Below are 25,331 nucleotides of genomic sequence, written 5' to 3' on the forward strand. Positions count from 1 at the left end.
ACTGTGAACTGTCTGGATTTGGACCCCAAGGTGGAAGTCAGTCACCCTTGGGGGCGTTACAAGCGGCGTGGGTGCTAGTGAGGGCCTGGGGCTCTTCCTTAGCACCCGGGACCAGCACTGCTCGACGCCAGCAGGGCCCAATGGAAGAGGAAGAGCAGCTTCAGCTCTGGTCTCCCCTCTTCTCCTGGGGCTGCTGTAAGCGCCTCAGGGTGAGAAGGGCAGAGGGGAAAACGCGGCTCCGGCAGGCCCAGCAGCCATGACAGCTCAGGTGCCAGCAGTCTGGACCGCTTCACAGGCCATGAGCCATTTACTCCTCACAGCAATCACTCAGAGGGCTTGCGGGGAAGCCGAGGCCAGTTAGGGGATTCGCTCAGGGCCACACGGCTGCGTGGGGCAGCTGCAGTGCTGTGTGCAGGTGAAGTCACTGTCAGATGAGGGACCAACAGGACCCTTGAGGGCACTCACCTCTCCTTTCAACAGGCAGAAGTGACATCTCTTGGGACAATTTAGAGAAATGTTTTTTTTTTAAGGCATGAAGGAGGGGATGAGGGGATATGTAAAGTTCACTGTCTAGATGCGAGACCAGCCCTTCAGTGCTGGACAAGGGAAGGCACTCATCAACTTCACTTTTTTCAGGAGGAACCAGCCCCTAAACACAGACACACACACACACAGGCACATACACACACGCAAAGTCAGACCTGTTCCCAACCTCTGCACACTTAGAACTCACACTAACAGTCTGGAGTAAGAGAAAGCAATTAGGAAAGCACTGTGTGCTGCTTTAGAGGATGCTGTGAGGTCCCGCTGTTACTTGGGACCGAAGGACCCATCTGTCAGGGGTCCCCAGGGTTTCTTCCAAGCTCCGAAGCACAGCCACTCTCATATCACTCCTAAAGATTCTCGCTTCAGGAAGAGGGGTCACGCTTAGATTTGCATGTGCAAGAGCCACAGGATCAAAGCCAAGGGCGGGTGGACGGCAGAGGCACTAGCTGTGGCACAACTCCGTAGACTTTTTAAAACGCTGTCCCACAGTGAGAGGCCATGTAATGGCTGGGCCCTCTCCTCATTGTCCAGTCTCATGAATCTGCATCCCTGGCACCTTAAGGATTGAGTCCTGCACTGGGCTCTGTGCTGACAGTGTGGACCCTGCTTGGGATCCTCTCTCCTTCTCTGTCTGCTCTCCCCTGCTTGCATGCACATGTGGTCTCTCTTAAAATAAATAAATATTAAAAACGAACTCCTTAAACTGTATAATTAACTTCCCACTCCTTTTGTATACTCAGCTTATAAAAATAAGGTGACGACTTGCATCTAATTTTGGAGAACCATACAAAATAGGTTTGCAATGGACTCCAGGGAAAGATGGGAGAATTCCAGAGTAAGTTCTAGGCTGGCAAATAGTTAATATCACTCTTCTTTTTGGGATATCAGAGTAATGCCAAGATGCTTTCCTGTGATGGTGGCATTTGTTGGGGAAAATATTAGGGGTAAAACTACTCAATTATTTCCACACATTTAAAACCTTTGCATGAGAACTTTGCTGTTTCAGTTCACGAAACACCAGGAAGTGAGATTTCTTAGGAACAAACAAAAGTCTCTGTGCCTTCTCAAACCTGAGCTTCCCATCTGGATGACACCATTTCTGAAGAGGCTGGACAGGCACCTCTCTTCCCCCAGAATCCTTCTCCTCTGGGAGTCACCCCAACCCAGTGGAAATGGAGCCTGGGCTCATCCTGTTGGGGGCCCACCATGCTCAACACGCATGCTCCAATGGATGAGTGAGTGGCTGGGCAGCAAGATGGCAATCTGTACTTCTGTCAGACAGAGCGCAGGATGTGGGCACAAACACGACCACACTGTTCAAGCCACACTGTCCCAGGTCAGCCCAACCCCAGCCCCGGTCGCTTGGCCTCACACGGTTCTCCAACTGGGAGTTGCTACTAAGAAATGTCTGTTGTAGAGTCAGAAGAGTAGCAAGACTACAGTCCTTGGGAGTACCTTGAAAGGAACAATTGTCACATACATTAAAAAACAAACAAGTGAGAAATATCAATGCAGCAGCAGCAGAGGCTGGAGAAACGCAGCTTGAGGGATGGAATTGGGAGATTAAATCCAGGTTAAGATGGAGGGCAGAGTGCTAGAAGCTGCCACACACTATGGAAGCTGGGAATCACAGACATACTTAGCTTCTGGTTTATTTCAGCTGCCAGCTGGGAAGTCCTGACACCTCAGCCTTGTCCAACCATCCTGGGAGACACGACTGACTAATGAGGAGAGATGGGCAGCAAATCAGCTCCCCCTATGACTCTGTGAAGGTACTACCTGACTTGTGTGCCTGTGTCCTTTTCTTCTGCTGTGTGTCAGGTCAATGGGACCGGCTGGTAAGAGGCTGGTGGTAAAGATCCGTGAGCTCCAATCCTACCCATCCCAGAAGCAACCACAGGACCACAGTTCTCAATCAAGGGGCAACGCTGCCCTTCTTTAAGTAGTATTTGACACTATGTAGGGTATTTTTGGTTGTTGCCTTGATGGCCAGGGTGGGAGTAGAGGCTGCATGGCTGACGACATTTTGAGGGCAGAGGCCAAGGAAGTTAAATGTCCTGCAGTGGAGGGGCCCCTGGGTGGCTCAGTCGGTTAAGTGTCTGACTTCGGCTCAGGTCATGATCTCATGGTTTGTGAGTTCGAGCCCTGCACTGGGCTGTGTGCACACAGCTCAGAGCTCGGAGACTGCTTCAGAATCTGTGTCTCCCTCTCTCTCTTCCTCTCTCTCTGAGAGATAAAAAAAAAAAAAAACATTAATTTTTTTTTCAAATATCCTACAATGCAAAGAACTGCCTGCCCCCTGTCGAGAACTGCCATCACCCTGTGCTGAGGAATATCTATCCAGAAAAGTTTAGGAAGGACAACCAAGGTTTCTCAGCTATCTCTTGGCCGAAGTATTTACAGACACCCCGCACGTCAGTACGAAGACCCAGTGGATGCTACACTGAGTTATACGCAGCCTGTCCCTCTACTGTTAGCAGGACAGCCTCCACCAACCCTCTGTTCTCCACTCTTCACTGAGGAGTCTTCCACAAGTCCCTGAGTACTGACTATTTCCTGCTCTGCACTTTGGCGGATTCGCAGAATATTCACTTTCACACCCAGTTGCTACACAACTTAATTTATACAGACTGTAGAAATCACTGCTAAAGATGTTCCTTTAGCTCTGGCCTGTACCCAATGTTTAGGAATAAAAAACAAGTTTGTGTCCTGTCTATGCTATTGCTCTCCTCCGGACCTTCCCGGAAAGGCGTGGGGTGCGTGTCTGGTCCATGCAAGAACGGGCGGCCTGAGTGAGGCATGCATGTGCCCCCCCACCCCGACCGTGGCATGCACTAGCAGCAGGTCCAGAATTCTAGTGTTAAGGTACCAGCAGAGCTGCCGAGAGAGTGGTTATGGTGAGTGGGGAAAGAACAAATATCACCAGACTACCTCCGGAGACTGTCTCCAGCCAGGCCTGCACTGCTGCGCGGCGGATGGAAGGAAGGTCAGGCACTGAATTTAAAACAGACGATAGGTACAAAGTTACACAGGGATGCATGTTCGCAGGGAGGAGAGTCGAGGTCCTCCTAAAGCCCCAGACAGAAGGGAGTCTGACAGATGTTCTAAGCCAGAGGCTTGTCCGGCAGCGACGAGGTGTCAGAGTCCCGCTGTAAGCCTGTATGACGGGCGTTCGGGATGAGAAAAGGTGAGAAAACAGGGAGGGTTGACAGTGGCTCAAGGCTGCAGAGCTGCCCCGTGCTGGAGGCCAGTCGGACGTCCCTGGTCAGTAGGGCCGGTCTCCTCACTCCGCTGAATGGTTACACTGCTCCAAAGTAGTTAACAGAGGGTGGTCTTTCCTAGAGGTGAAGATTTGGGGCCAGGGCGGGTCAAATGTCCCGTCAAAGGCTAAATTTCCTGAAGGCAGGTGCGTGGCCCCAAGAGGCCTGAATGGAAACACGAAGACGAGTGACAGACAGGGACTGACGGCAGCAAGGTTCCATATTTGGATGATGGGTGTGCTGAGGTCAAAGGTGTGGAGAGTGACACGGCAGCTGCCACGTCCCTCAGCTGTCTCCAATTTTCCCTTTATATTGCTTGTATTCATCTTCACCCTACTGTGGAGCACAGGCCAGATCACCTAAAACCTAGAGCTGGTAGTACATTAGCTATTTTAAAGGCCTCCTTGACATCAATCTCTTAAAACCTCATTTCAGTTCAAAATATACTGCCCCACCCAGTCCTGCCAACGAACACGCACACTCAGACACAACACAGGAGGAAAGCATCAGTACATTTTACCAAGTGGACAGAGTAACCCTGTCTAGTAATACGGGGAAAGAATGCAAAGTCTTGGTTTTCCCAGGGTCAAGTTCATTTTACTATTTTGCATCCATGGAGAAAGAACCTCTTAACCCATAGAGAACTTTACATATCCTCAGACAAAAGTTAAGGTCCGTGGTCACGATTAACACCGGAAAACAAAATGGTTCGTTGATTTACATCAACATTTTGATTAACCTGATGGTTTTGGCCCCACCAGAAGGGTCCTCTGCAGCAGTGAGAAGGGAGACAGGGACAGAGCTGCTCTGAGGGACTTATCAGGACCTTGGATCTTGAAACAGTTACCTCTAGAAGTGGAGGACTCAGAGGTTGGTACCATTCGCTCCTCCTCCTCTCTCTCTCGAATATGTGTCCAGTGCACATCAGCCTGGATCTCCAAGGGGTCAGCCGGATTTATGGTCTGCTGTAGCCTCTGGCTCCCAACTAGGGTCCCAGGGTCAGAGGTGGAGGAGATGAGGAAGGGAGAGATGACGGAGGAAGGAAGCAGAAGATAAACAGTGAAGGGAAGGATGGGATAAAACACCACAGGAAAGGAAACAGAAAGAAAAGTTACTGTATTTGCCAGATCAGTTTGAATCAGAAAGAGGCAAAAATCGAGAATACACACGCGTGCGCACACAGACATGACTTCTACTTGTTCAACTTGATTTTGCGGTTTCAAGTTTCACTTACACTGTTAATTTCAATGAAGTGAACCAGACATCCCAACTCTGAACAAAAGAACTCTCCTTTCTGATGCTCTTTTCCTCTCATCTGCATGAGGGACCCCAATGCCAAGTCAGAAAAAAGGGCAGGTTACAACTGGCCTCTGAAGGGCCATCCCTCCGGGTCATGAGTACGCGCTGTTGGCCCGCGCAGCGTGGGATCCTGAGGAATGCCTCGCTCCTGCCCCTTCTGAGGATACACAGCACGGTGCTTACCGTCACCTGCCATGGTGATAGCTTCTCCTTTGAGATTTAAGCCAAGTGACAAGGGAGAGATGGATGGGACAGTGTCATTCTGTCATGAACCACCTAACTCACGCAGGACAGAAATGCACTATGTTGGTACTTCAGAGTTTAGCAGCTGGAGAGAGAGAAAAACAATCCTCCTTCCCTAATCGGTCTCATGTTGCATGCGGGCCTGCGGCAGGAGCACAGCTCTGGGGAGAAAATGGAGCTAAGGGAAGGCAATGGGCTGGGAGAGGAAGCAGAGCTCTACCTGGTAAAGTCCCAAGACTTCGGGAGTTCATGGGCAGGAATGGAACACTACTTCTCTGTTTTTTCTGAGGTCGAAGCCCTTTTCCTGAAAACCCCATTTGGTGCGCCGCTGCTCCCTCTGGACAGAAGACCTGCCTCTTCAGCTAAATGAGAACTCACCAGCAGCCCTTCGGATTATTCCTGCTGTCAGAGCCCGAAGGATATGCATGCAGCCTCTGCCCTGTATGCTCCCTATAATCAGTGCTTGGACCATGCCGTACAGGTGGGTTAAAATAAAGGGACAGCCAGCAACTTGGGGGAGGGGGCACTTTGGGAGGGAAGATGACTTTTCAGCAGCAAGAGCAGGTGCCACCTGATCTGAAGGAGTCTGGTGTTCCTGATGGGAGCCCATTCTCAACTATGTAACTGGACGATTTGGCTCTGGCCTCATCACTATCATACAACCTCTTGGTTTTTAAGCAACAGGGAATGTGATATGGACAGAAAGTACCAGTAAGATCGCCAAACGCGGATGTGGGCACTATGCTATGTTCAATGTGGGTGGGCCCTGCATGCACTCTCATGTCGGAGCTGCTGGTCTCTACAGACTTGTTTTTCTAGGGCCAACTGGGTTTTGCGGTGTTGGACGGGGCTGAATCTCAGCAAAGTTACCCACCAGCTTGAATGTCAAATGACTAACGAAGGGAAATCAAAGAGAAAAATGTAGACCCTTTCTTCATCTTCTAAGCCATGAAGAGAAGAGAGTCATTCTTCTCCCTGGACAATGTTCTGCTTCCTGTTAATAAATGTAGCCTTGGGGACTTAGCAGCCACCATGTCCTCCTCTCACAAAGAAATGTTACAAGGCACAGTGGAGGAAAGTTCTGGGTACCTGTGCTGGTGAGAACACCTGTGCCGGCTCCCCCACTTTTGACAGCTGTGACTATGCCATGATTTTTTGGCATTACAAGAGGCCAAGTCTTCGCTAGATGAGGGGACTCACAGCAAAGCACACAAGGGGCCTAGATGGGCCCACAATCATTAAGACTGGAGTCCTCTCAGACTTCCCCGTGCCTCTGCTTGTCTTACATGCTATTTGGTACATGACTATTCCCAAAGGCTGGGCCCAGGGATAGGTGCCCAGCTAGGTACGTGCCAAAGCCTGTCCGTGCAGCTTTAAGAAGCACAGATCTTTTAATGTGGGACCTGCTCTTGAAGGCAAATTCTGGATGGCTGCTAGGGAGCCAGGGTAGAAGGTGGACAAGGGGCAGAGTGGGTACCTTTACATGTACCCGCATCTTCTTCCTTTGACAGATGCTGGAGCCACTGGCCTTGCAGGCGTTCTCTGTCCCAGGGGCAATACTCCCCTTCTACAGCAGGGGGAGCCAGACACCCACAAACACAGCATCAAGAATCCCATGTGGGGATAAAGAGAAAAGAAAATGGAAGGGAGGAAAGAGAATAGAGAAGAGTTATCTTCAGGTGCAAGGCAATAACATCCTGTCACTGTCTACACAGCCATGGAAGTCCACTGCCCAAAAGACACACACCACAGTCTAGGAACAAAGGCCCAGAGTTCGACTGAATTCGTTGATATGTACTCCTCCAGTTAAATCCCATTCCCTGCAGGTTTGGTTTTGACGCTAGTTCCACATCCAAGAAATTAAGCCTGCATGAGGGAAAGCAGGGCTAAAGTCTCCTGGAAAGGGCACAGGCTCTGACCCTAAGCTGTGTCTGGGGCTGTAGGTCACTGAAAGTGTGAATCACCAGATGGAGGTAATGATAGACACAAAGTACCTTTCCCCTGGATGAGCCGTGAGCACAATGACCACCTCTGACTGACAGGGACGCGGAGGCAGCCCTGGGCCAGCCCGGCTCTGCACACACATCAGATATGGAGGAAAGAACCCAAGGTGCCAGCTTCCTGGCCTGGCCTCCTTCCGGCACAGACCTTACTCACTTCTCATCAGGGGAGGAGGAAGGGCCAGGCCACCAAGTGCTGCCTCTGTAGGCCCCACCCCAGCCTCTGTCTTTGGAGGGGAGAGTGCAGGAGAACTAAGTCTAGAGAAACCCCTTAGGGGCCTGGGGAAGAGCCCTGCCTCTGGGCATCCCCACTGGCGCTGGGCCCCTTGGGGGCAGGGAGAGGCTGTGCTTCCTTCTTGCCTGCCCTGCCCCAGCAGTGTCTTGGGGCTACACAGCTCTCAGGACCTGCTCTGCGAAGGGCTCAGCATCTGGTCAGCACGCGGTCCGCCCCGTGCCGGACTGCGGGATAGGACTGGGCAGCCCAGCACACCGAATTCCAGGAGCAGCAGCAGGGCACGCTAGTGCCAGCCTATGAGGCCCAGCGCTGTCCAGAATCTAATGTGCTCCTCTGACCACGGCTGGGAGGGACTGGTGCTTTAGAGGCCCATGTCTTTCTCTTCCACTCCCTGTCCCCTGGAGAGAGAGCATGGCCGTGAATTGACATGGCACCGTCGTCAGGGTGGACTCCAGTCTCTCTACCTGCCCTAGTTTCTTCCTCCCCACCCACCAGACCTCTGTGCAGCCAGGGCAGGGAAAGAATGACCCCCTCTTAGACACAAAAAAGGAGGCCGATCAAATGCTTCCTCATCATTCAAAAACACACACAGCCAGAGACAGGGGCAGAACTGAAATATTTCAAGTCCAAGGCAGAAAAATATTTCAGAGCCAACCAGTGTGACTTAATACTAGAGCTGATGCTCGGTCTCAGGACACTGGTCCAAACATGTTACTACCTGTCATCGACCGAATGAACCCTGTCTGGCGGGCGCCTAGCCCCTCCTCAGTGAAAGCAGCTCTGAGTAGAGTGACATTCAATGCTCTGCAGGCTCCAACAGCCCAGACTCTGAGTCAGGGAATCCTCGAGGAAGCTAAATTCCCTTTCTTTATTAAAATAAATTTAACAAAACTAAAGGGAAAAAAGAAAAGGAAAGAAAATGAGGAGAGGAGAATGAGTGACCTAATTCGGATGGAGTTCTTGTGCTGTCGACCTTCCGCCTTCCACCTCCAGGTTCTACTCAGAATGTGGAAAAGGGACATTACTTCCACTGTCAATGGCCTCCCCTGTCGCCCCAAATCTAAGGCTAGAGAGAGGCAGGAGGGATGGTCTCTGGGGCTGTAGAAGGCACATCTGTGTGACTCTAGCCACAGAAACCCTACCAGGCAGGGAACAGACTGCCTCAGGGATGGGACAGAGTCAGAGTCAGGAAGAGAGATTTTTTTCTGACCTTCACTAGACTCTTCCTCTTCCTCCTCATATTCTTCCTCTTCCTCCTCCTCATACTCCTCCTCTTCCTCCTCCTCGTTCCCAGGCTCATAGCTCTTTGCAGCCTCCAGCTCCTCTTCACTCTTTCCCTTCAGAAGGGCGTGGATCCTCACAGCCTCCTTCCACGGAACACCGCCCAGGTCTGAGGTGGGCAGAGGCTCCTCTTCTTCCTCCTCCTCTTCCTCCATCTCGGACTCAGAACTGCTGTGGGGAAACCACCACACAACCAAAGTGAGGGAATGACACAAACGGAGGAGGAGATGCTCAGAAGCCACAACCAGAGGCAAAATGTCCCAGCAAAGCAACTGCTGGGCAGGAGAGAGGACGTGCAGGGAGGCATGTGGTATGCTTTCCTGCCCAGCTGAGACCCACAAAGGGAAGGAGGGAGAAGGAGTAGAGGGCTGGAGGAAATACACACATACGAGTAACCCCTACCCACACGAGCCAACAGCCCAGTTGGGAAGGGAGGGCAACCTCTATTCAGTGAACTGCCACTCCACCGAGTCCAGTTTCAGAGGCCCTCGGAGACCGTAGGAGGCACAGACTCACTCTGATATGAACTCATGACCCTGGGACTCAAGAATGGAGAAAAAGTCTTCTTTCATCGTGATCTACTGATTGATTTGAGGAACTCAACTCTCCTTGACTCAGGTGGGTTGGCAGGCTCTCGTGGGAAACGTGGCAAGAAAGAAAAGCTGCCTCCAAGAGGCCTGAAGTCTTAGCCACAGACAGGCTGGCAATCAAGGAGCATGTGCTGGAGGGGAGGAAGCACTGCAGTGTTCTTCAGTCCCCAGGATGTGCCAGGCCGGAACAGGATACTATGGGGAATACACAGTTAATACAGCAGCGAAGGTGCTGTCTACCACAAGGTTACAGTACAGGGATGGGGAGAGGGTAGAAACAAATATCCTGGTCACTGGGGTCATCGCCCTGGACAGCCAGCCACATTTTCCGCCACCATTTCCTCTGTGGCACAGAGCCCAGCTCAGCCTGAAACAGGAAGCAGGACTACATGCAAGAAGACCCTGGCCGTGACCTGTGCAAGCCAAAATCGTGGCTCTCCACCCTCAAGGCCACCACCCAGGGGCACCTCTCCCGCCTGTACAGTAGAGCAGTTGATAGGGGGTACACAAATAAAAAAGCCAGTGCCCTATAATACAGCGAGAAGGCAGGAGAAAACCCCCAAACATCATTACATAAATGAGGTTTCTCAGACCCATTTCACGGTCTGATAATTCCCAAAAAGTCTTTTTCAGGAGAGGCTTTGCCCTTGGTGAGAAATGTGTAGTTGACTGCGCTGGAGGAAACTTGGCTTTTACAATCAAGCAGGCTCCAGCCTCTGGCATGAGAGAGCCATCAGGCACAGGATGGATGTCCAGTCCCATCTTCCTGCGATGGCGGGGGGTGCTCTCTCCCCACCGAGTGGGGCTGCGCACTTGGAGAGGGAATCTGGAAACAGTGTGATAAGGTCAATGACACCTCACTACCAGTGCTATCAGTAGTACCTGTGCAGTAGAGAATTTAACCTTGCTCAAAGAGAGGTCGCTCTTGTCTTGGCTTCTGGGACATAAACTCTAAGCCCCTGGAAGGTCTAGCCTGATGGGAATGTGTTTATTTACATGGGATCCTTGGGTCATGGTAAACAGTCTAATAATGTGATTTAATAATGTGAGGGCTGACCACATCAGAAAGACCAACAATTTAGGGTGGGGGCATTGAGTCATGCAGTATTAGCTGGCGTGGAGACTGAGACCAAACGCACCACGTTGATAATCAGTTAATCTGTCCATCGATGCCTAGGTAATAGAGCCCTGATAAAACCCCTGAACATCAAGGCTTGGGTGAGTAATACTGTATGGATTTTGTCACATGTTAATACCAAGAAAGTAACACTGTCCTGACTCCACAGGGAGAGGACAACGTCCACATCTGTACGTTCTTGGACTCTGCCTTGTGCACTTCCTGACTCAGCTGATTTCAAGAAGTATCATTCCCTGGAATTAAACCATAACCACGAGTGCATGCCTGTAAGTGAGTTCTGTGTGTCTTCCTAACAAATTACTGAGGGCGGTTTTGGGAACTCCCAGACTTCAGTTGGGTCAGGAGTGAGGGCAGCCCTGGGGGCGGTACGCCCGCCTACTTCTCAGGTGGCTGACACTCAGTGCTACACCAGCTCTGCTGCTTACCAGCTGTAAGACCTTGAGCTGATTATTTACGCTGAGCCTCAGTATCCTCATCGGTAAGGGGGCAATGTTAACACCTACCTGGTAGAAACGTGCAGATTAGGGATTTTCCTGATTTTCATGTTTGTGTTATACTCTGGCTATTCACTTCTTTGTTTACTCATTTACATATTCATTCACTCATTCATTCAATGAACATTCTTGAGTACGTATTAAAACTCAACCAATGGATAGAAAAATAAAAAGAGCCAGCTCCTTACTGTAAGCAGCTCACTTTGGTGAATACTCCTTCATTCATGCATGCATCCATCCATCCATCCATTCATCCAGCCACTAAAATTTACTGAGCATCTTTTACTTACAATGCACTTTCTCAACATTGCAGAGAATATAAAGATCCTTATTCTCAAGGGGACGTTAGATGCAAACACAGAATGATAAAATAAGGTAGGAAATAACGGTAGTGGTATGAAGGTTTGAGAAGAGCAGTTTAAGGTGAGTAAACGTAAGAATTTGGACCGTGGAAAACTTGGCATCTGGATTTTGACTGTTTTTCAGTATTTACTTAGGTATCACTTTTGCCTTTTGTATTTTCACTTGTTTGCTTTATTATTTAACAACATATAACAATGTGTATCACTTCTTTCAAACATGAAATAAGAATGCCTCCTATGCTCGTCTTAAATCTTATGTAAATCTATTCAAATTTCAGGTGGGCAGAAGGCAGGCCAGCTTGCCCTTCCTCCCCAACCAGGCACACAAGGTGACTCCAGCAGGCGCAGTGGGACTACACCGCCACTTTCCAGAAGAGAGGCCTTCGGCATGGCCCATGATGGTGCCATATCATGAGGGCAGTGGTGCTCTGAGTAAGTGAGCAATTAATACTCTATGATGAGGGCAATGGGACTCACAGCAATGAGTGTCATACTGGCTAGTTTTATGACAGCTCAAGGACCCTGAGAGATTAGCAAGTGAGGCGTGGAGCATAAAAAATTGGGTGAAAAGGTCAACCCTAGCCTTTCTTCATAGCTATTAGCTCTCCGTCTATTTCTGAAAGGCCTTGTTACATTGTTTCTGGAAATCTGAGCCAGGCAAACTAGTCTCCCTCCTGTGAAGAAGACAGGTGGACAGGTATTGCCAACTATTCTTTTCTAGTCATCACACCCACGGGACCTGAATCTCACCAGGCTCCTTAGGTTGTGCAAGATCCACAGTATAAATTCAGTACCTCAAGACTCATTTTACATTTTTTGGCTGTTTCCAGGGCCTCAATTTCTGGGTCTGGCCTTTGAAGAGGCTGAGGGAAGGGTGCAGAGAAGGAATCTGCAGTGAGGCAGACCCCTTCACCCCTACTTGGATGCCAGCTTGGAAACATTTCAAGTGGGAAGATCATTACACCAGAACAAAAGACAACACAGGGAACAACTTCTCTGGTTCAGGAAGAGAAGGTTTCTCTCAGTTTGTAGCCTCCTAAGAGGCAGAAGATCAGCATTTGTAACAATCTACTGTTCCGTGTGACTGACTCAGGCCCGCCTCCCCTGGACTCTCTCTGAGAGAGCAGGGGCCAGGTCTGCTTGGCTCCCGGTAGTGCTGCTCACGGTGCCCAGCACAACCAAGAAAGGCAAGGAAGGATGTACAAGGGAGCACAACCAGGGATACCATTGATGCCCCCTGGTGAAGCCCATCAGTAGAAGCAGAGCCTTTCAGTTAGAATGACACCTTGCAAAAAATCCTCCCTGCTACAATTTATATCTATCCGACCACTGATCTCAGAGCACTTCCCCTGAGCCTCCTCTCAGGTGTCATCCTCTCACTGAGGCTACCGTGGGGCCTGGTAGGAGGCAGCAAGACCAGCCAGCACATGGACTAGATTCTAAAAAAACCCAAGATTTGCTCCAGACTTAAGTGAGCTGAGCAGAGGATCTGCTGTACCAGGAGGAGAAGGGCCAACAGTGATCATCACAGTGGTGATGGCAAACACTTCCTGAGCCCTGATGAAGTGCCGAGCGGCACAAGGCACTTCACAGGAATTAGGTCACTCAATTACACAGTAACTCTAGAACTCCAGGACATATTAATATCCCCATTTTTACAAATGAGGCCAACGAAGCCTAAAGAGGTTGGATCATTGGTTTGAGAGGTCAGGATTCCCACCAGTGTCTGCACCTGTCACACTGTGCCCTCCCGGATTGTTCACCAAGAACCCAAGAATTCTTCAGCCACTAGCAGCTGTCAGGGTGGCAAACCCAGGAGCAAGACCCCAGTACCCTGGCTGCCTGGGTCTAACTTCAGGGAGTAGATACTGGAAATCTGGACAGGCCCTACTGTGAATGAAGCAGGCTGCTGTGTGAAACAGTACATGAAGTTCTTGGAATGTTTAAGGGAAAATAGGGAATCATGGCTTTCATTTTTAAATGAATCCATTCATAATCGGAGAGTCCACTCCTAGATCCCACCCTCTCTGACAACTGTGCAAACATTATACTGCTCAGCAGACTGCTGGAGAAGATGTATGTTGTCCAGCAATCATTACACGATGGACATTTAATCCATGCTAAAATCGCCATCCTGCTCAGCAATGGCTCATATTACTGCCTCCGCTAGAGAAGGGGTGAGGGAGGAGATAGGGGAATGGTCAGGGATTTCCACTTATGCTGGTGAGCCTTGAAGGAGGGGCTTTTCCTTATTGTGTTACTCTGATGGAGGGCAAAGCCCCTTGGTTTTTGTTTTAATGTTTTTTATTTATTTTTGGGAGACAGAGAGAGACAGTGTGAGCAGGGGAGGGGCAGAGAGAGAGAAAGAGATACAGAATCTGAAGCAGGCTCTAGGCTTTGAGCTAGCTGTCAGCACAGAGCCCGATGTGGGGCTCGAACCCACGTACCGTGAGATCATGACCTGAGCTGAAGTCGGATGCTTAACTGACTGAGTCACCCAGGCGCCCCTGTTTTTGTTTTTAACATTTTTTTTTAAACTTTTTTTTTTTTAGTGTTTTATTTATTTTTGAGACAGAGAGAGGCAGAGCATGAGCGGGGAGGGGCAGAGAGAGAGGGAGACACAGAATCTGAAGCAGGCTCCAGGCTCCAAGCCGTCAGCACAGAGCCTGACGCGGGGCTTGAACACACGAACGTGCGATCATGACCTGAGCCGAAGCCGGACGCTTAACCGACTGAGCCACCCAGGCGCCCCTAACATTTATTTTTAAGAGACACAGAGGGACAGAGTGTGAGGGAGGGGCAGAGAGAGAGGGAGACACAGAATCTGAAGCAGGCTCCAGAGTCCAAGCTGTCAGCACAGAACTGATGTGGGGCTTGAACTTATGAGCTGTGAGATCCTGACCTGAGTGGAAGTGGGACACTTAACCGACTGAGCCACCCAGGCGCCCCAGGGCAAAGCCCCTTTGGGCTGGCCTGTCATCGACTTTTGGGGAGTCCCCTGTAACCTGGCTGTCCTGTCTGGAAAGGGTACCTGTTTGCTCTAGCGCTAATTTGTTCTTTAGAGCCAGCAGCGTGCAAACACTAGAGGATTTCAGCAGATGAGCACTGCACAAGCCATCTTCATTGCCTGGGGCAATGTTTTCCAGCTAGGCAATTAGGGAATACAAAACTAAAACCATAAAGCCAGTTTTCTTTTGTCTTCAGGCACCTGTTTTCTTCCAGAGAAAGTAAAAGTACTATTTCCAGGGTCTCCTTTGGAAGACGCTCCCTCTCCCCTACCCCAAGGAAGGATCATGCAGCTAATTAGGTTTGGGCCAATAGTCTCTGCTTGTGCAAACTAAACCACAAGCAAGACTCACTTGGGGGATTTGTTAACAGGTATTCCTGGTCTCCACCCCCAAGCCCACTGAATCAGCTACTGCAGGGGAGGGTCCAGGAATTACGTTTTTATCACGGGATCCAGGTGGCACTTTTATCAGGGAAATTTGGGAAGTTTAGAGCATTGGTTCTAAAAGTGTGGTCCAGAGCATCACCTGGGAACTTTTTAGAAATGCAAATCTTGGGTTCTACCCCAGATGACTGAATGAAATACAGCCCAGCAATCTTTGGTTCAACAAGCCCTCTGGGTGATTCAGATACAGGCAAAGTTTGATCAGCACTGCCCTAGGGCAAGGTGATTCCACTGGCCTGCCCCTCCTCATCAGGGGTAGGTACCTTATTGTACTTAGAGCTACAAGGCACTACAGTGGTAACAGTAGGGGTGGCAGTGATTTAGTGCTCCCTGGGCACCAGGCACTGTGTCAGTTGCTTTATTTGATTTCATCCTCATAAGAAACCAATGAGTTTCTTGCAGTGTTCTTTGCAGATGAGGAAATCGAGGCACAGAGAGGCCAAGATATTCTACCGTAACTACTAGGTGGTAGAACAAAGCCTCCACTAGTCTGGGAGACAGCCTAAGAGCTCTCACCCCAGAAGCCCTGCAGAACAGTCTGACCAACAGTGATTTTACTCCATGCTCCCCCTGAGCAAATGATGAAGTTAAAGAGTTCTTTAAATTTGTCAAAAGTGAGTTCCTGGGTTGGACCAGTTAATTCCTTGAAACAGTCATTCCTCATCTTCAAGCTGAACATGTCATCAAATAAGGGCTGAGGGCTGAGAAGGCACCTAACTCTGCTTGGTGCCGTAGGGAAGACGGAGAAAACACACGACACACTGCCTGCATCTGACGGCTGCCCTGGGGAAATAAATCTGTGGCTCCTTCCTCTGGGCACTTCGGTTTAAGAGACCATTTTTTTCATTCTGCACAGAGCTAATGCCACTTGCTGCTCTCAGTTTAAGAAGCCGGCACCATTTGGGGCACCTGGCTGGCTCAGTCGGAAGAGCATGTGACTCTTGGTCTCGAGCCCCATGTTATGTGTAGAGGTCACTTAAGTAAATAAATAAACTTGAAAAAAAAAGATGCAGGCACCATCTGATGCAGACTGATTTCATATTCCTTTCTCCTGCCCTTCTTGTCACACCCTGCTACGTGTGCCACGGTGTAGCCTTCCTGAAATGTTCTTGCTACACATACTGCTGCCTCGTTACCTGGTAGTTTACAAATCACAGTGGAGGAAAAATCAGACGCAGAAAAGCTGGGTGACCACGCCCACCCTGAGGCTAAGCTGTGAGCTCTGCGGAGTGGGCTCTCTCTCATCTGCACAGAGCAGGAATGCATACTCTGCCAGCGTTCTGGGTACAGATATGGTACGTATGTGATGATGGCTTCTGAAATGCAGGTCCCTGGGGGAGGCTGCCCAACAATGCACTGAAACAGTTTACCCAAAGTGTGTTTGAGGTGGTGGAATGCAGCTGCAAGTAGTTCTGCCTAGCAAACACCCTCGGAAGAACATTCTTGGAATGCTTTTTTTTTTAATCCACCCACGCATTCCCTTACTCATGGCAACAAACAGGCATCCTGCAGGTGCCTCAATGATAAGGCAAAGCCTCCACTAGTCTGGGAGACAGCCTAAGAGCTCTCACCCCAGAAGCCCTGCAGGACAGTCTGACCAACAGTGATTTTACTCCATCTTTTATCTTATTCCCTTTCGGTGTCCTTGATAATCTTCATGGAGCACTCGGGGTCCTGTACTGACCCTGGTAGACCTGGGCCATATGGAAAATGAGGCACTGGGGTAAAGACAGTGGACTCAGGGAGTTCTGTATGCGCTAGAGGGCACATGTCCCCCTCAGGCATCACTCAGTTACACTTAATTAAAACATCGGGATGGCCAAGCACAAAATGACTGGTTGCTGTGTGTGGCCCCTGGGACGCAAGTTTTCTGCTCTTCTCTTTATACAGAGGAGAAAGGAGGAAGTCTGGAGAGATGAGGCGGCTTCCCCAAGACTGCAGCACAAACTGGTATCCTCACAGAAGCCCCTGATTCCATCCTGAAGCTCCTTACACTGAACCACCTGCCCCTAACAGCACACTGCTTAATGTCTCTGTTGTCCCGGTGTGAAAGTCCTTCCTCTCCAGTAAATTTGCAAACACCTGAGGGCAGGACCTGGAACTGTTACTGATTTTTTTTTTTCCCTCTTACCTTTTTGATGAAAGACAAAGTGTTAAGCCCATGGTATGTGTTCAAGAAATACTTACTGAATCTCTGAATTAAGTCTGATGGTTTCTGATTCTTACTGGCTAACAAGATGGAGAAAGAGGGAACTGCACGGAAAGGGGGAAGTCAGCAGGCAGTAGGGAGAACAGGAAGAATCCTGGACTTGGATGCAGGAAACCTGAGTCTGAATCTTAGTCAATCCTTTATCCTAGTATTAGTTATCATGTGTTTCCTTATAATAAGATCTATGTTCTTGTCTACTTTGCAGGATTCTCGCAAGGATGACCAAGTGAGGTGATGGACACAGAAGTCCTTTGTAAAATGCTCCAGTACCGTGCAACGTGGTTATAAACACAACCACCATTGACACTCACTTACCTGCGCCACATACTATTTACACTGTTTAATCCTCACACCAATTCTGTGAGGAAAGTACTTGTACTGTCCTCATTTCACAGGTGAGGAAACAAAGGCACAGGGAGGCGCATAACTCGCCTACTGTCACACAGCTGGCAGGTGGCACCGATAGTCGGGCTCAGATCCCACGCTGAGGGCACAGCGCTGCCTCCCCCCAAGCAGGACAGTATATTCATCTGGGGAAGAGGCTGCTAGGGCAAGCCAAGGGCGTGTTACAGCACCCGAGAAAGCGGGGCTGGAGCTCTGGGCACAGGCTGACCTGCTGGCCACGTCCTCCTCTACGCCTTTGTCCAGCACACTGCTCAGGTTGTGCTCAGCCTGCGTCTCCTCGGGCACCTCCTCCAGCTCCTCTGCCTGTTTCACAGACAGGCGGTAGTTCTCCAGCTCGATCCTTTCCGGAGTCCCCCTGAGTCTCTTAGCAATGCTAGGCTCTTCCAGGCCATTCACACTTGAACCTGCAAGATAAGTGAAGTAGCAAAGTTCTAGGACAAGTGATGGGAAATAAATATGTGCGGTGGGGGCAGAGAAAGTACAGGGAGGGAGAGAGCACGAACAGAAGGATATCTAAGCCACCAAGGGAGCCACCACTGATTTCAGTGAAAGGAGGGACAGGCCCTCCATGAAGGCCAGGGAGCCAGACAAATGACACCCTGAAAGTCAGTAAGGTCACAGAGGCCAGAAAAAAACTGGGCTGAGAGTGGCATCCCTTCCCTGAGCAGAAACAAAAGTCAGCCCCTAAAGAGGGACATGGGCTCACTCTCCTTTCTCATCCTTGAACCCAAGCCCAGTTGAGGAAAGAGGTGTTAGGACTGTCAGGGAGGGGGTAAAGCACTTCTTACTGACCCCGCCCCTCTAAAGCAGCTTTCATGAAAAAGGTGAGGCTTGCCAGCCGCCCCCCACCCTCATGATCCAGGAGCTGGTCAAGGTTCATGCCCTGTATCTGGCTGATCTGCAGAGGTGTCCAGGCCAGCTGCCTGCACAGTGTGGAAGTGTCTGCCTGGTCACGACTGGATTCATGGTAAAAATTTCTTATTCAACAAGAACACATAGGTGATGCTGCACCCATTCTGCTGCACAGTTAGGAGGGTGTCAGGTTGCCTCATTCTTGGGGAGACCAGCTTGACTGCTGTCAAGAGAGGATTTCTCCTGTTGTAATTAATGAGTAATCTATGGGGTGACAATGTAGAAACCATGGGACAATCCTGTTCCACTATACTTTCATCCAGTGGTTTTCATACTAATCCATTGATGAATGGGGCTTTAAAAAATTATAGGGTGCCTGGTGGCTCAGTCAGTTAAGTGACCGACTTCGGCGCAGGTATCTCACAGTCTGTGAGTTAAAGCCCGATGTCAGGCTCTGTGCTGACAGCTCAGAGCCTGGAGCCTGCTTCGGATTCTGTGTCCCCCTCTCTCTCTGCCCCTCCCCTGTTCACTCTGTCTCTGTCTTTCTCTCAAAATTAAATAAACAATAGGAAGCAAATTAAAAAAAATTAAAACATTTAAAAAGTTAAAAAAATATATCATTCCTTCTCTTCTGTCATTCTTTGAAAAGAACTTTTCCCATTTCTCTGAGTGCTACCATGACTCATGAATTTTAAAAAACTTAGATGTTGTATTTGACTACTGTGTCTTTTTAGTCTCCTTTAATCTAGAAGTTTCCCTGTTTCCCCCATTATCATTTTGATGTACCTTTTTACCACAATTTGGTCAGAAGAAGCCCACTGTATTTATTCTTTAAGGTCTTCACTGTAATAGGATATAGTCTGCAAGCTTAGAGTCAGACAAATCCAAGCTGGACACCTGGCTCCTTCAGTGACCAGTTGAAGGATCTCAGGAAAATTATGGAACGATTGAGAGAGTATTTTCTGATCTATAAATGAGGACACCCCCCAGCTCTTATGGTTATTATGAATGTGGAATGAAATTATATACATATATATATGTATGTGTATGTACGTCAAATCTGTGTGCACCCCAAACCTATTATCTTCCTCTTCTACTTAAACCCAGCACACGGGTAGATTCAGCAAATATGAGTTAAGTGATGTAACTGCTAACCCAGTAACATTCTTAGCACCAGTTTGTGCGTATTTTTGTGCAGGTGGGCTGTATCCATTTGCTCTGGATTATGAACAACAGTTACTTGACAAAAATGGGAAGGGAGTTCTGGGCAGAGGAAACAGCAACAGCTAAGGTACAGTGACATGCAATGGCTGCTTGGTATTACTAGACCTTCTGGAGGCAGTGGACTTGAAGTGGCAGAGAAGAGAAAGAGACTGGGGTAGCAACAGAGCATGCATGGCCTCTGGTGTCGTAAACCTGGGTTCTGGCAGGCAACATCATACCAACCCAGTGTTGAGTGACAGGTGGCCCATCAGGTGAGAGCCAGAACTTCTGTAATGAAGGACTAAAGAAAAGGGGTGGGAATATTGAACTGGTAATATCTGTGACATGACAAGTGTGCAGAAAATCTTCTGGAACCCTGGCACTTTTGTTGTGTACAATGTTCTCAACCTCTCTGTAATATCATTAGAAAGAACTTTTCATGAATCCAGGTAGTCACACAATAAAATAGGAGTGCATCTGTTGAATTATCAGGATCTTCCACCAAATAGCATCTTTCAAATTTACTAGAGAATCTTTACTGAAAATCAAGAGCTAGGGCACGTTCATCTATAAATTCAGGTAAGTGTCTAGTGTTGGGGTTAGAGCATGAATCCTTGAGCTCACAAGGGGCCTGTGCAATGCCCACCTGTTCTGGTCTTTGCAACCCTAGTTGGGGCACTTTACACATCCCTGGTCCATTCTTCGACGCTGAGCTCAGGGCCCACAGTGTAAGCTATAATGCTGGATCAGGGTAACTGGATGACTAGGAAATATGTGGGCTTCAGGTAACAGAAAAAAGAGACCGGGAGCACAGCAGGTGGATGCTGCCTCAGCATCCTTCACACCTACACCCCCGCCCCAGACCCCTGGAGTGCACAGGCTCCAACTGCACCAGTTCATCATTTCCAGACATCAGTCTTCCTGTTCTCTGTTGCTCCTTCCCCTGATCAAAACCCAGCATGATAAACGTGAGAAGGCTAAGGATTCCCTGACTATAATATCATTTGATTCTTTCCTTCTTGTCATGTATTTTTGATAAATGTCCTTAAAACAGAAAGCACAAGAAAGTGAAATAAATGTGAAGCCACTACCCAAGTGTAGTGGGAACTCCATAGATAAAGAATAAAAATCAGTATTTCTTTTAGCTAGGGAACAAAAAAATAGAATAAGAACTACCACTTCAGAGAAACAAACAACTAACACTCATCAGTTCAGATCCAAGCAATTTCAAGGTAGAGTGAACAAATACACTCATGCAGAGAAACACCCAACACGTGATATCTGTTTTTAGTGGGTAAAAAGCATATTCCGTGCCAGAAATTCTACCAGGACCTTGGCCATCAAAGCAGATTAAAACACTCTCTATTCTTAAAGAGCTGTGGGCTAGTCACAGAAGAGATAGCCCTGCCTAGGAATCATTTCAGTACAATGTGGCTTAGCCTGCACATGGTGGTATGCGTGTACATAAAAAGGCAACTCTACCCAGGGAAGTCAAGGAAGATGTTCTGGAGTTAAGGAATATGGAGGTAGCCTAGCCAGCTTTAAAAAAAAATTCCATAAGGGGCGCCTGGGTGGCTCAGTCAGTTAAGCATCTTGACTTCAGCTCAGGTCATGATCTCATAGTTCGTGAGTTCGAGCCCTGCACTGGACTCTGTGCTGATAGCTCAGAGCCTGGAGCCTGCTTCAGAGTCTGTCCACCCCCCGCTCTCTGCCCCTCCCCTGCTCTCTCTTGTGTATGTTCTCTCTCTCAAAAATAAACAAACCCTTAAAAAAATTTCGTAAGGGAGATAACAGCTGGCAAATGAGGTATCTGAAATTCAATTCAGAGACATTTAAGCAACCTGCCCAAGGTCACACAGCTAGTGACCAGTGGAACCAAGATTTGAATGTAAGGAAGACAGCATTACTGCACAAGACTACTATGGCTCTCTCTAGGCCTATGATGTGAAGAGAAGAAAAGGAAGGAGTGTTTCCACGGAGTCTTATTCTGCTTTCCCCCTTGGGGCTCTTCACTATTATCTCCTCCCTACTGTAGTTTTCAAGAGGAAGGGCACAGAACTTCACGAAAGCATCTCAGAGCAGAGAATCTGGCATTTGGAAGGACATTCTGTCCTCCTTGCAGAATTTCTATAAGCTCTGGAGTTTCTATAAGCTCTGCAGACTAATGGATCATCAAGCAACAGAACTTGGCAGCTGAAACCCAGAGTTTGGGGAGGGGAAAAGTTGACTTCATTCTGGGCTTGGCCACAATCAACAAAAGAGAAACTAGAGACTCTCAGAATTATTCAGGTCATTCACACGTTAGTCCCACAGAGAAAGATACTTTTTCATGAAAACTATTAGAAGGGTTCCACTGGAGGTTTTGTAAAAATTTAGGTGGAAAGAAAAGAGCCACCTAACTGTGTCAGTCTTCCCAGGCCCATCTCGTCCGTATCTGCACGAAGCTAGACTCACCCAGGGCTTTGAGCAACAAGAATGTTGCAGGACACTCCCTTTAGAGCCAAGCCCCGACGGAGTTTCAGTTTTCCCAAAGGGAAGGTGGCCCTCAGAGGATACTTGGCAAGTACCCAAAACTCACCAGGTGCCAAATTATACTGATCATTACTAGTCCACAACCTCAAAAGGCCATAGGAAATTGGAGAAGAAAAAGAAAAAGAACAAAAAGAACTCAACAAAATCTACATGGTTGGTTCTCTATGCTAAAGCAAGAGGCTATCTTCTAGATTCACCACACAGGGATGAGAAACTAAGATCTCAAAGAAAGGAACAGTGAAGGAGATCTGGGCAGTGGCTACAACACTGTGCAAACACAGTACTTCCCCCCGTGTCCCCTGGATCCTCCCGCTCTCAACTAACAGAAGAGCATGAGGGAGCAAAGACTGCAGGAGAGCAGATGTAAAAATAGCTGACACACGCTGGTCTGGCAAGTCACTGTGTAACCAGTGGGGTCAGGCCGGCTGGCCCGGGCCCACCTGGCCTCTCCACTTCACATGCCTCAGTGCAACAGCAACTACACAGGGACTTTCCAGCTAAATGTGGATGAGAGATTTGGCATGATTTCTGAGGCCGAGTCTTCACTAAGTCAGGGCAGGCAGATCTCAGGTCACCGGAGGCCAATACCAGCTTCACACATACCGAAAGGAAACAGCTCCCAGGATCTGGGTTGCATCCTAAATAGGAAAAAGGCACTGGGCCTGACCTAACGGCTCTGTTTTGGAACAGTCACTGCCTGCATGAGCTCCATACATCATCCTGAAAGAAATATTTTTCCTAACAGGACGACCTGCTCTCAGCTGATATGCCACGGCTGCCAAAAGCCTTTGTTTATGTCTGTCTGATTCCTGAAGGGATGGTAAGGGATGTACATGACACTCTTGAGGCAGGCCTTCCCAGGCCTCAGCAGGCAGTTCTGCTTTCCCTTTTCCCTCCTAAAGTGGCAGCGACACCCTAGTATGAGGTGGGGCCGGCTGCACAGGACACTGTAGGACTTCGGGCCACTGTGAAGGGTATCATCTGAGAGACTGAGGCATCTGAGGGGACTCTCTCCTTCTCCATATTCACTCTGGCCTGTTTCTCCATTCCTTTTTCCTTTCCTTCTTTATAAGCTTGGGGAAGCTTGAAGGAAATCTGGAAGTCTAAAAAGGACTCAGGAAAAACACATTAAACTGAGATTGATGATTGGTTTTCATCATATTCCCCATTTCTAGATGTAGAATGGATGCTAGGGTTCATTCATTCAAGCATACACTCAACAAATATTTTTATTAAATAGCTACTTCCAGCCAGCACTGTGCTAGGTGCTCGGGCACACCAACGCACAACACCGGCAGGATCTCTCCCTTGGGGAGCCCGCACTCTGATGGCTACGGGTGTCACCTACCTGCTAAGAGAAACCAATGACCCAGGGTATCAAAAGGTGTCAGCTGTGGCCATGTTCTAATAAGAAATGGCCCTGTGATATGAAATGACTGGTAACATTTGAGGAGAAAAGTACTCTTGCCATTTTGGAATATAGAGATTTTTCCCTTAAGGGTGCTCTCTCTTACTTCTATTTCCCTTATCAAAAGTTACTGGCTAATTTCAGATGGCTCCTCACATATTCACCCAAAGCCTTGCCCATCCACGATCCTACACGAAGGAAAGCGCCAATCCACGAACAAGGTCTGAGCTGTAAGGTCTCAAGGAGGTGTTAAGGAAAATGAAGTTTCCTGGAGAAAACTACCAGGCTAGCAGTACAAATCTAAATTCGCAGACCCACTGGAAAGTCCATCACAGCGACTTTTATGTTACCTGATTGTTAACTGGTCTCAGAAACATCCACAAAATTATCCTGGGAAATTAGGGTGCCCCTTCTCACACAGAACCCCAACTCTTATAAGGCTGTAAGGGGGACTTTGTGCCTGAATTTTGTTTTCTCCCTGCTCTTGTGGGAAATGATACAGAAATTAACACTCTCCCATGTTTCCTCATATACTGGAAAATATGGATGAAATGTGAAGTGGTGGCTGTTCTAAAACAGAACCGCTGTCCAGTCCAGAGAGTATCCGATGTGGGATAAAGCCTGGGTCGTGGGCCTTGCTTCCTTTTGGAATGCATTAAGCTGCAGCTGGACCCCAATGACTTGAGCAGGGCTGGTCATAATCCAGTAAAGAATCACCGTGCGTATTAATCCATTCTTTCCATCTTGCTTTGAGCTCAAGTTCCCATGAGTTGTTGGCTTAGTAGCCTGAAAAGCAGGCAGAGCACACAGAATGCAAATTGAGTGTCATCTTGGCTTATAACCAGAAAATAATGGAATGGGTCACCTGCCACAGGGACTTTCTCCCTGCTCTAGTCAAGCTGGACAATGTGATCTGGTGTCTGTGAGAGAACGGGTTTGGCCTGTGTTTAGGATTAGGACGTCACTCTCAGCCTGAACCCAATCTAGGGAGGGAAGATTCATTAGGGCTAGAGAAAAGACCCTGCAGTTTGTAAAAGGCCTTTCTGTGTTTATTACAAGGTGCGTGGGACCACCAATTTGGGCTCTCCCCCTCTTTAGCTCCTCAGTTAATTTGCCTTAGCAGACTCTGCCTGACTGGGCTTACATTTTTGTACCTTTTACAGAGATTTCTCATTCTCTGCACTAAGCACTTTGCAAGCATTGCAGCTACACATGGAAAGGGACCCTCTTGCTTTGGAAACCAAAGAAAGAAGTTTCAAAGCCACTGTTAGGGCAAGGTGGCTTTTGCCCCTCTACCATCTAGCTCCCTACAGACTCTACTATGGCTTTCTACTAGCAGAATCTGCTTGTGAAGCAGGTGATGAAGGAATAAAGACAACTACCTGTGTCAGACACCATGACAGGTATGCGGCACACACTGGCCACTGACTGTCACAACACTCTCGTCAAAACTATTATTACTATTATTACACTGAGGGTCGGAGTCTCTGTTATGTTAAGTAATATGCCCAAAGGTTCAAATGAAGTAGATCCAAAACTACACCCAGGGCTGTGTTACTTTGAAGCTTGGGCTCCTTCCATTAAACCACGCAGGGTGGAATTGTTAACTGCCCCTTAGTCATGAACTATCTATTCCTCAATTGGGATAACTGTATTTTTATGCGGGGCACAGAAAAAAGTAGGCTATGTGAATTCAAGGGAAAGCGCTCTTGCTCTGGGGACATTTAATTACCATGAGTTGAGAAATTCTGTGCTAAGTATTACATGACAGAAGCCAAGAAGGGAAAAACCCAACAAGAAGGGAGCAAATCAGAACAGTACTG

General features: G+C 48.5%; 1 protein-coding gene across 3 annotated transcripts in view; it reads right to left on the reverse strand.

Annotated features, from left to right (window-relative positions):
* MICAL3 (microtubule associated monooxygenase, calponin and LIM domain containing 3) overlaps positions 1–25,331 on the reverse strand; it is a 215,421-nt gene that overhangs the window by 32,644 nt on the left and 157,446 nt on the right. The window contains exons 25-29 of one of the 3 annotated variants that reach the window (XM_029953118.1): positions 17,722–17,917; positions 8,794–9,035; positions 6,826–6,915; positions 4,654–4,791; positions 3,478–3,540 (exon numbers count right to left, since the gene is read on the reverse strand). In XM_029953118.1, the coding sequence (XP_029808978.1) occupies positions 3,478–3,540; positions 4,654–4,791; positions 6,826–6,915; positions 8,794–9,035; positions 17,722–17,917 (729 nt within the window). The remainder of the gene's footprint in view (positions 1–3,477; positions 3,541–4,653; positions 4,792–6,825; positions 6,916–8,793; positions 9,036–17,721; positions 17,918–25,331) is intronic. The other 2 variants (XM_029953116.1, XM_029953117.1) reach the window with 2 other exon arrangements.

The sequence above is a fragment of the Suricata suricatta genome, chromosome 10, assembly GCF_006229205.1.
Source record: "Suricata suricatta isolate VVHF042 chromosome 10, meerkat_22Aug2017_6uvM2_HiC, whole genome shotgun sequence".
NCBI lineage: Eukaryota > Metazoa > Chordata > Mammalia > Carnivora > Herpestidae > Suricata > Suricata suricatta.